General features: G+C 38.8%; 1 protein-coding gene across 1 annotated transcript; it reads right to left on the minus strand.

Annotated features, from left to right (window-relative positions):
- On the minus strand, positions 1–858 carry LOC149894049 (uncharacterized). Its single transcript, XM_090076887.1, has one exon. It carries the CDS (start codon positions 856–858, stop codon positions 1–3), a length of 858 nt encoding a protein of 285 aa, XP_089933013.1.
- Between the last annotated feature and the right edge of the window lie 11,066 nt (positions 859–11,924).

Here is an 11,924-nt window from a genome sequence, read left to right on the forward strand (position 1 = left end):
CTAGAATCCAACAATGATGTATCTTGGTCGTTCGCTAGCCGATCTTGCGCTCAGCCTCCAACTGAACGTATTGGACTCTGGAACAGCAATGGTATCGCACTGTCGAGACCTAAACACTAATGGAGCCTCCACTTTAAACTCGATAAGCTTGTAAAGGTTGTTGCTCGCCATTACAGATGGGTTGACATGAGGGATGAACAAAGACAGTTTGCTCAAGGTGACTTTTCCGGCGGCTGTTTCTGCGCTCTTAAAAATGCCATCCGTGTCGCTTTTTCTTACAAGGGTTATGGTGTGCTTGAACCCGTAAAGAACTTTTTCGTAATCATCGCAAAAGCCAAAGATGTGATTCAAAGGAATGCAAAATGAAAAGGTGCTTTTATCAGCTGACTTCTTAACGATGTAGTCTTGTCTTGCGTTAAAACCGGTGTTGTTTACAAGATCGGCAAGGGCAGTGGTATCTCTTTGCCAAAGCTGATTCATTCCTTCCGACGCTTGAAACTCTACAGGATATTTCACAAAACCCAGGATGGTGGTAGCTTGACCTGGACTGTATACGGTTTCTATCTCTTGATTCGACAACTGATAAGAAATCTGACTGAACAGGTGCATGATGCCGTTGTTGGCAAGAGAAACTGCATCCGCATCTGCATAGGATGTTCCGTCTGCTTTGGTCAATCTTCCTTCGATCAAAAGGTAAGCCTCATAAGGATGCGTGAACAAATCCTGCTGCTCAATGTTGATTCTTATCTCACCGGGAGTGTTTAAATTGATGCTGACCGGCTCATATTCGTGAAATTCATTTCTCTCAATGGTTTCATCAACGATGACTTCTTCTGTAATGTTTAAAATATCTGCCATTTTTCTATACCAAAGAAAAAAAATTTTTTCATCTGAAAAGACATCATGCGATTTTAAGCCCTCTTCCCAGTTTCAGATCCTTTGGATCCTGGAATTTCACTTGTGAAAGTTTTACCAGGTCTTGGATTCGGATGGCGTTTTTCTCGGACAACTTTTTCGGATGAAGAGACCCTCCAAGAGAGTAATAATCTTTGTTCACCTTTGGAGCTGTTGCAACCATTCCTGAAATAATGTCTTTGCTTTTTTGAGTAAGCGGAGTAGCAACTTTTTGAGAATTTTTAGATCCTTCAGATCCATGGAAATTCGAAGAATTTTTAGGAGTTCCAGTCTTGGGATACACCTTTTCTAAAGCCTTTTTGCCTTGATCAATAGCTACATCCTTCGCAGTCACAATCGCCGAAGAAGCCAATTCTTTACCAGCAGATTTGGCTGCGGTGATCGCTTCTCTTCCCAACTCGCTTTTTGCCATTTTCTGAGCCAAAGTTGAAGCGGCTCTTGATGCGCTAGACGCTGCCGCCCTTTTTAAAAAGTTTCTAAACGTATCCATGATTCCGCTTCCTCCAACAACGTGTTTCTTAACATACTTGTTTCTGTGAATGATCATTTTTTACTTCACAAAAAAAATTATTCTGATCCGTGGTAGCCTACGACACCTTAGATCTTTCAGATCCGTGGAAATTCTTCGAATTTTTACACCTCGATGACCTTCATCATTGATTTGTACTGCTTTTTGCTAATCACCTTTTGTCTCAACAACTCATCGCAAATGCTCACAGCTTCATTTCTCGATCCCGTATTCCCGGCACGACAAGCATCCACGCTCAATTCAAGCTTTTCCACCAACGCATTCGGATCGCTAGGAAGAATGATCACTCCTAAACCTTTTTTCTTCCTATCATAAGCTTTTTTCATGCGATCCATATACTCATTATATTTTTCAATGCTCATCGTATCTTTCTCTTTTTCAATCCGTGCTATACCTTTACGGTACTCCTTTTTTAACTCTTTCTTCCTTCTCCTCTTTTCATCTTCAGCAAGCTTTTGATCAAGCATTTGAAGGTCATAACTAGTAGGAGCTGAAACAGGATCTTCTTTACTTTCAGTCTTGTGAGATTTCAGCTCATTTTCAATAGTGATGATGAATTGATTGTATTTTTCAATCTCGGAAGCTCTTGGCTTGTTGTGTCTCGCATCCGGCTTTACGGCTTCACTCTCCACTAAAATTTTTGAATAATTAGCCACATCTTCTGCTGTCACGTCCTTTGAAACGTTTGGATTGGTCATCAGCACCCAGAGACCTTTTGTGCCTTCATACTTTTCACCTCCAACAATCATATCGTTGCCTTCAAACATCACTCCCATTTTTCCAATCGTATATTGTCCATCGCTTTTGCTCAATTCAAACTTGTTATTAAAGCTTCTTTTAAATTTTGCTCTTGTGTCAAGATCAAACAAACTTTTTATGAACTGATCGTCCTCAGGAAAAACAAACGACTCTAAAGGCACTTCTTTCTTAATGCTCTCCTGCTCGTTTTTAACCTCGTTTTTAACCTCGGATTTTATCATTTTGAGCGTCTTTTCGTTGCTTTGAGCAATGAGCGGTTTAAACAACTTGCTCACATCCATCTGAAAATTTGCATCTGAAATGTTGTCGTTGATGCTGTTCTGATAAATCCTCTTTCTTCTCTCATTCACTTCTTTCACAATTTCATCTCTTTTGTTCGGGTCTTGTATTTTAAAAAAAGACATGGTTTTTAAAATACTATAGAAATTATTTTTTAGATTCGCCCTTCTTGTAAAAATTGTTAAACGCTTGAATAGCATCTTCTCGTCCTTTTTGGATCAGTGTCTCTTTTGCCAAGTCATCCATTCCGTTTTTGGCTTAAGTTCGTATCTCCTCCATCATTTCTTTAAACTTTTGAAGCTCACCAAGAATCAACTGAAACTCTGAATTGCTTATTTTATTATCCATCAACGCTTTCGAAATGTGCTCGCTGATCGTGTTCAACTTTGACTCGGCCAACACTTTGATCTTCTCATGCTTTTCCGCTTTCAATGCCATCCTTTTGTTCACTTGACCTCCAACAATCGATATAAAACCCAATCCAATAGCCACACCTTCACACGCAATCGCTACTGGACTGGCAATAATCGTGGACAAAAGTCCTATTCCAGTCGCACCCAATGTTATGCACAATCCCTGCATCGCATTGTCCACATTCGAAATGATCCTGAAAACGCGATGGTACTTTTTGCTCAGATGAACTCGCTTCTTCCTCTCGTTGTCTATCTCTTTTTGGATGTCACTTATTTTTTGAAGACGGTAAACGTGTCCTGAATCATCGACTGGAGCCGTTGGAAGAACTGGGTATATTTCTTTGTAACTGTTTAAATCCATTTTTTATTAAGGAGAAATAAAAATTTTCTTACTTCCATGGTTTCAAAGAAACTAAAAATCATTTATGATTTCCATGGATTCGTAAGTGAATCTAAAAAATCGTAGATTTTCCATGGTTTCAAAGAAACTAAAAGAAATTCACAATACAAAGGCTCTCTCCCTTTTTAATCACGACGTCCTTGTCGCTTCTGTTATAAATTTCCATGAAGACGTTATCCACAGACTCTGAAAAAATTAAAAAGTGACTGAAATAATTCAGCTTTAAATTGTGCTCATGTCTCAAATTCACCAAAGCAACACCTCTATCCACTTTAATCCCAAACATAAAAACAATCGTCTGCTTGGATAAACGGTTCAACTTGATGTCTCTTTCAGCAAATATTTCACATCTGGAACGTCGACAAAGCCGTCTAGGAGGATGATCCAAATGATCGTTAAAATAAACGGTGCCTTTCAACTTATTCTCGTCAACACAAATGATTCTTCTCATCTTTTTTGCAGTAAAGGAAACTTTTTTCTTAATCTTTCTCTTCTCTCTTTTGCATCCTCGTCTTCTTTTTCAAGCAACCATCGAACCCTTTCTTTAGTTTCCGCAATGAACAAAAGTCTATCGCACATTTTAAGATTCTCTGACATTTTTATTTGTGCTGAAATTTATTTATTTCATTTTGCATAATATTTTTCATGGTTCAGATATACCTTTTTAGATTCTTTAAATCAATGGTAGTCTACGACTTCTTAGATCCTTTGGATCACTGGTAGTCTACGACTTCTTATGCGTAATAAAACACCTGTCCGAGCAAAAGGTAAAAGCTTCCGGATTGACCGACTTGCGCATCACCCGAGTTGAGAGTGACGACGAGTTTTTTTCCGGATGAAACGCTGGGCATGGAATCAGCTTCTCCGAAATTTCTGTAAAACGAAATGGTGGTGGTGGAGCCGATGGATGCGGTGGATTGGTAAAGAAGGCCTGTGGATTTGTTGTTAAACGAGGTTAAGTTTGAGCCATTCCACGACGACAAATAAAAATCTTCTAATCCGGAGGAGGCAAAGAAGCATATGCTTTCACCGTCATATCCGGGAAAGTAGGTGTAGTTGTTGGTGTTGTATGGAGTCCAAGGAGTGAGAACGGTGCCGTTGCCAGGAGGCAAATTTCCATCATACATTCTGACTCTGGATTCCCACCAGTTTCCAGAAGCGCCGATGATGTGCACTTTGATGTATTTCAATGACACAACATTTCCTTTTCCGTTGGTGTTCATCAAAACGTATTCGCTTCCGTAGGTGGTGTTCAAATATCGGAACGTCCTGCAGTAAAGTTTGAAAAGAGGGATGGTGGCAGGAATGGAAGCAAGAGTGGAAATGAACGGTTGAATCCAATACGTGATGGCTGTGGCATTTTTATTCACCAGTTGAGACATCGTTTCTGAAAGGCATGTCCAACGTGAAATATCCTCCCAAGGAAGTGGTGTTAAACATGTTGCATCCTTGCAAAGAATTGGCGTAAAAAGCTCCTCCCAATGGTGAAAATAGCAAATCTGTAGCAAGTCCTGTTTGATCCACACCGATTCCGTCTGTCACCTCAACGTAGTTTCCCACATTGATTTCACCGTCTGTAAAGATTCGAATAAAAACTTGACCGGGAATATTTGTGCCAGAGGTGCTGTATAAAGCCAGCCACAACCTTCTCAGCACTCCAGATTTTCCTGAAAACGAAAACACAGGAGAAGTGGTTAATGCCGCCACCGTCTGTGACTTAAAACCCAAACTGGTGAAGCTCGAGCTTGGAACGACACTGGTCAAACTCGATTTTTGCAACAACAAGTCGACGTAGTTTTTTGTCGCTCCGTCTTGTGCGCTTGACGGGTCGAGCACATTGATCAATTTGTGAGAATTCAAATCCAAGTCCGCGGTTCCAACTGTTGTTTCGCCTGACACATGCGTGTCGACGTAATTTTTGGTGGCTGAATCCGAAGCAGAAACGGGTTCCGCCATATTGGTCAGTTTGTGTTGCGTCATGTTGACGTCTGTGTATAAAATATTGGAATAGGCCACTTTGGTGTCAACGTACCCTTTTGTTGCCGCGTCGTGAGAAATGGTTGGATCAAGAACATTGAGTAATTTGTGGTTGTTTAAATCCAAAGCTCCAGTGATGGTGCTCGATCCGTCCACTTTCACATTCATGCTCGAGCTGACGTCGGCGTAATTTTTTGTCGCAGCGTCATGAAGAGCTGTCGGTTCAATCAAATTGATCGCCTTGTGGAAATTTAAATCCAAGTCTGCAACTCCAATCACCGTGCCACCACCTGACGCATGCGTGTCCACGTAATTTTTAGTGGCGGCATTGTGCAAAGTGGTCGGTTCTGCCAGGTTGATGATTTTGTGAGAGTTAAAATCCAAATATGCAGTGATGGTGCTGTTTCCATCTGTCCTGACATACAGATCGCTTGAAAGAGAGGTTGAATAAGGGTTGTATAAATAACGACCCAATTCTGATCTACCAAATTTGTCAATCATTTTTTTATATGTCTCAGATTTTATTTTTTTCTAGATCCCTCAGATCCTTGGAAATTCTTCGAATTTTTTACCACAAGGTGTTGATAATGCTTTGAAAGTCAAGGCCTTCATCCCATTTTTTCAAGACGTAAAGACACAAGTGATCACAATAAGAAGCATTACCAAACTGAACTTGCTCGCTGTTGTAATAAACAGGACTCTTCAGATATTGGATCAGTTCGACAAGAGGAGGTTGAGCGTAAGAGTCAAAGCTGAATTTCTTATCGCCTTCTTTGTACCAGCACACCCAATGAAACCCTCCAGTTCCTGAATCACCTGTGTTAACAATACCACATTCTTTTCTTCTTGGTTTTTTCGGCAATGTGTCTCTTTCAAAAACACCTCTAAAGTTTTTTATTTTTAACTGTTTAGCAGCTTTTTCCAATTGAAAGTTGGTTAAAGCCTTATTGGGTAAAACAATTCCTTCGACGTTGATCATTTTTAAATTCGTGCAAAATTTAAAAATCACTTGTGATTTCCAGTGATCCAAAGGAACTAAGAAGTCGTAGACTACCATGGATCCAAAGAATCTTAAAATCACTTGTAACCTCGGCTCCGTGCTGCAATAGCAATAATTTGACCACTTCAAAACGACCGTTTTCATCCATCTTATATCATTTTTTTACATCTCTTCATCAGATTCCATTTCACCTAAATCCAAATTGCTCATAATGCTTTGAACTGAAACAGGAGCATTTTTAATGATGACCACCTTTGGAAGCTTGACTTGAATGGACTCTACCTGCGATCCAATAAAAACACCTTCAATTTTTAAAGACGCAATGGCAAAACATCTTTGACGAATATGCTCTATTGGATTTGCAACGACAAGCTTTTTACACTCCTTTTTAGTAAACAAAGAAGTGATATTCTTTTCTCTTCTATACAGCTTTCCGAAAAAAATGGAAGATGAGCTTTCTGGATTTTTCTTAAAAATGGACAATTCCTCTGCCATGATCTTTTTTGTTCTTCCTCCTTTTTTCAACAAGGCTGTCTTAAGAACGACTTGCTCACGAAGAAGCTTTGTTATTTTTTCAATCACCTCCATGAACTTTTCTTCTTCTGATCCCTTTTTATCGTCATGAGCAACAAAAGACATGGAATATCCCGTCAGCTCTTTTGTCTTTGGATCTAAACTCTCAAACACACCCAAAGAATACAAAACAGGGGTTCTTAAAATAAAAGGACCTTTTCTATTGGCATACTCGTAATACAAAGGAATCTTTTGGTACTGAATAGGCCTTGTAGCTGCATAAATCTCCCCAACCAATAATTTGCTCTCATCAAAATTCTCAATCGTCACGAAGTTCATCTTTTTTAATGGGAAAGAAATTTTTTTAGATCATTTCATGATCCGTGGAAATTCTTTGAATTTTTAGATCATTTTTGGATTCAACGCTTTTACTTTACTTTGCTCCTTGATTTTATTTATTTTTCTTCGAACATACTCAAACACATCTTTTAATGGCATGCCACTTTTTTCAAAACGGACCTCTCCGCATTTTATTTTCAACTCATATTCATCCATTCGACGAACAATGGTGAAATCCAAATCATTCTCAAAGCTGTAAATCTTGTAATGGTACTTTTCTTCATAAGGCGAATAATAATACGACTCCTCGTAATCCTCCGTCTTAAGGTACTCATTTATAAAGGACTCAAACAAAACCATCATCTTGCTCATTTTTTAATGGACCTTAAAATTTTTTTTTGGTAAGGAAATGACCAATGTCGCTCGAAAGCAAACTGATCAATTCTTTATTGTCCACCCACGAATTAAACGAGTCTGGAAACCCCAACCATTTGACCAATGATTTTTTATTAGTCTTTCGAACGATTTTTTCTATTCTGAATATGCTCTGATGCGTCTTTTGCATCTCCTGCTCGTAAAAAGTGCCTTGAATTTCTTCACCGTTAGCATCAGCGATTTTATACGTAGGAGGATTCGTATACTGAACTTTTGACACTGTAAAAACCTCTTCAGTCGATCTCGGCGTATACCCCTTTTCAAAATGATACTTCTTTTTGGTAATCCGCACTTGATCACCCATTGAAAATTTCGGTTTTGTTCTTTCTCTCTGTTTACCGTTCAGGTTCATCCACACCTTATTTTTATTCTTTTCATCGCTGGCTTCCACTGGAGTCATTTTGATGGAAGAATGCTTTGTGTTGTTGTAATTTTTCACCATCTCATCTAATACGTCAATGTATTTATTGGTGTTGTTGGCTGAAAAATATTTAAACATTCTCTCCTTCATCGTTCTGTTCCATCGCTCAACGACACAGCTTTTTTCCTCGTTTTCAGTAGAGTACAATTGAACACCCAACGCTTTCACGTGCTTGTTGTAAAATTCTTTTCCTTTGTCTACCCACAATTTGACGCATTTTCTTTCACCGAAAATCTTTTTAAACGCTTCAGACACTTCAAGACTCGTTTTGCTTTTTAACGGAACGATCCATCCATACTTTGAAAACACGTCAATCACCATGAGCAAATATTTGACACCCTTGTTGAATTTTGAAAACGATTGCATGTCCACCAAATCTGCTGCCCATATTTCATCAATGTCGTTCACAATCACCATTCTTCTTTTAAAATGGCGAATGACCGGTTTAGGAAGCTCTTCTGCAAGCTGATCCGTCCATTTCAGGGGCATTTTTTTTTTTTTTTTAGATCCAACATCCAATCCAAATTTAGCTTTGGCTTTGATGATGGGTGCAATGAGCTTTCTTTCGTTAATTTCCCTTTGAGTAGGGTTAGGGATCGAATTCATTTCTTCAAGCATTATTTGATCCGCCACATTCCTGCTTTTAACATCGTTTAAATATTTGTAAGCCAAATCATGGTGATGCGCTGCATTGTCCACTCTGTCTACCGGTTTGCTCCACTCTTGGTACATGTCTGTGGATGTGAGCCTTTTGTCCAAATTGGTTCCCGGTCCTGCAAAGTTCATCCCTGGAATGTGCATTTCTCCTGGAAAATTTTGCCCCGGAAACTTTATATTTTTTGTAAATTTATTCAACGATTCCACCAAATCACCTCCTTTTGTTGTCGAAGATGATCCCTTGAGCGCATGCGAAGAAACAAATTTGCATTTGATCGTTCCGCAAGAGTCGCAGGTTCCTTTCAACATATTGCGATTATTTCTTGTCTTTATATTCTCCACATGAATGGTTTCTGTTTTCCTTTTGCATTTAACGCAGTACATTTTAAATACAAAAAAAATTTTTTTAATATAAAAAAATGGAAGTCATTGATTTGTCATGGAATATCGGAAAAACCAAAAGATACAACAACAAGCTTTTACCGAGAAGCATTCGAGGAATCATCGTCGGGAAATCCGGTTGCGGAAAAACAACCTTGCTTCTCAATTTACTTCTTAGACCAGGATGGCTCGATTATAATCACTTGCAAGTCTTTGGCAAATCCCTTTTCCAGCCCGAATACAAAATACTCAAAAAAGCCTTTGAAAAGAAACTGCCAAAAGAACTCATTCTCCAATTATTCAACATTCAAAGCAAAATTGAACAGCTAAAATCCAGTCCTGAAGACGTCATTGAAGAAATATCCAAAGAATGGAACGGAGAAACAGACATGGAATGCCAATTTTTCGAAAATGAAGAAGACGTGCCTGAACCCGCTGCCTTAGACTCGTCCAAAAACAACTTGATGATCTTTGATGACTTGCAACTCACCAAACAAAACAAATGCGAAAAATATTACATCCGAGGAAGAAACTCTAACGTGGACTGCTTTTACCTCGCTCAAAATTATTTCCTGCTCCCCAGGCAAACCATCCGAGAAAATGCCAACTTTATTTGTCTCTTTGAACAAGACGATAAAAATATCAACCACATTTATCAAGATCACGTTTCCAGCGACATGAAAAAAGAAGAATTTAAAAAGTTTTGCAAGTACTGCTGGTCTCAGTCCCACGGATTTGCTGTCATTGATTTATCCTCCAAAAAAGACCATGGAAAATACAGAAGCGGGTTGGACGATTTTTATTTTCCAAACGTATAAAAAACATGTCTGGATTCTATTTGCTTACCAAATCTAAAAAAGATCTCCCTACCGTATCAAACAGCTCCATCAAAACATACTTTGAAAAACCCATCGAGCTGGATTTAAACAAACAGTATGAAATGGCGCTCGTTGGACTCGAAACCTATCGAAGCTATCCCAACGTTACCTCTAAAAATAACGTTTTTAGATACAGCCCAAACTCTGGATCAAACAGTTACACCATCTACATTCAAGAAGGATCCTACGAAATTAACCAACTCAACGATTACCTTCAAAGTGAAATGCAAAAACAAACAGGAAGCTGGTACAGAGTTGACGGTGTCGTCATTACAGCAAACGAGTCTTCGCTCAAAGCCGTATTGACTTTTGGAAAGCCTACAGCAACGACAAGATACTGGGTTGATTTTAACGTCAATAACAGCATAGGTTCTCTCCTTGGATTCGACAAAAACGAATACACTTACGTTGAAAAAAAAGAAGACCCTGTTGATCCCAATAAAGTCACTAGCGTCATAAGCACTTACGAGTCTGAAAACATCGTTTTAATTGAAGAAACTGCAGTCATTCGAGTCACTAACGACATTATCGGCTCGTCTTATTTAGACGGAAAATCAACAAACGACATTTACTCCTTTTATCCACAAGTCGAACCCAGAACCAAAATTGTTGAAAAACCTTTTCACCTCATCTACCTTCCCATCGTTGTCAGCAAAATTTCAAGAATGGAAACACAAATCGTTGATCAAGATGATCACTTGATCGATTTTAGAGGAGAAGACATCATTGTCAGATACCACATCAGAGAAAAAATCTCATCCACTCTACACGATCTTTTTTCCGGAAGCGCTTTCAGTCGGTAAATTTCACTTGTGAAATCCACGGATCCAAAGGATCTAAAAAAAAATTTCCTTTTCTATTAAAAATGTATCAAAAGATCAGTCTCAACATTTCAAAAGGACAAGCTGACAAAATTAAAAAAGCCATTCAAAACAAAACCGAAGTCAGTATAAAACTCACTCATCAAGACTTGAACGGTGAACATGTTCTCGCTCTCACTCAAACCCAACTCAACAAAATTGCAAAAGCATATGAAGCTGGAAAAGGTGCAACCCTCAAACTCAGCAAAAAACAACTCATGCACAACGCAAAAGTAGAAGGAGGATTCATCGGTGCCCTTTTACCTTTACTAGGAATGATCGGAAGCACCATCGCCACAAAAGTCGTCCCTGGTCTTGCCAGTGGATTATTAGGAGGAGTTGGAGCCTCTGCCGGTTCTGCCTTAGTAGACAAAATTGCTGGACGCGGAGTCGTTTACTTAAGAAAAGACGGAAAAGGACTAAAAATTTCCAAACTTGGATCCGGTATATACCTCAACCATTGGGATGGAAACACACAAGGTGATGGGCTTTACATCAAGAACAAAAAAGCATACGATCGTATCGGCTCTGGAGAAGAAGAACAATTCTCCGGTCTTGGCTTATTGCTCGGTCCCAATTCACCCTTCAATAGCATACCCATTTTAGGATCCATTCTCTAATGCGATATTGTCACCATTGATCCAAAGGAACCAAAATTTTTTATCCAACAAGAATAAAAAATCATAGAAAATACACTTTTATCATCCCTATCTCCCCAGTAAACATCGAACAGTTGGTAAGTAGTTGGCCCGATCCTAATAACCAACTATTAGCTACAGTTGGGCCAACAGTCGGCTATTTAGTTGGTACCGTGAAAAAAACGTAACGCTTTTACCAACACTTAGCCAACTGTTTTTAAACAATTGTTTGCCATTAACGGCCCAACAGTAATAAAACAGTTGGCTAACAGTTGGTACCATTACCGGCCCAACTATATGATTTTTTTTCGCGATTTCTTAAATTCACTTTCGCGCTTAAATTGAAAGTGCAAAAGTTATAAATCATGTTTTGAATATTGCTTAATAACAAAGTATAACTTTGCTTTTTAATATTTAATTTTCTATCTAATAGTGATTGTTTGTATATCAGACTTTACCAAACAGTACTACTGTCGACACAAAATATTGTATTATTTATAGATAACTTAGTTGAATACAAAAAAAAGAAC

Source organism: Hydra viridissima, unplaced genomic scaffold (genome assembly GCF_058129835.1).
Source record: "Hydra viridissima isolate aposymbiotic clone 2 unplaced genomic scaffold, HvirCarnegie_v1 scaffold_1, whole genome shotgun sequence".
In the NCBI taxonomy this organism is placed as follows: domain Eukaryota; kingdom Metazoa; phylum Cnidaria; class Hydrozoa; order Anthoathecata; family Hydridae; genus Hydra; species Hydra viridissima.

What these genes read in the sequence shown, in the direction of transcription:
- LOC149894049 (XM_090076887.1), bottom strand. Translation starts at nt 858, where the DNA reads ATGGCAGATATTTTAAACATTACAGAAGAAGTCATCGTTGATGAAACC.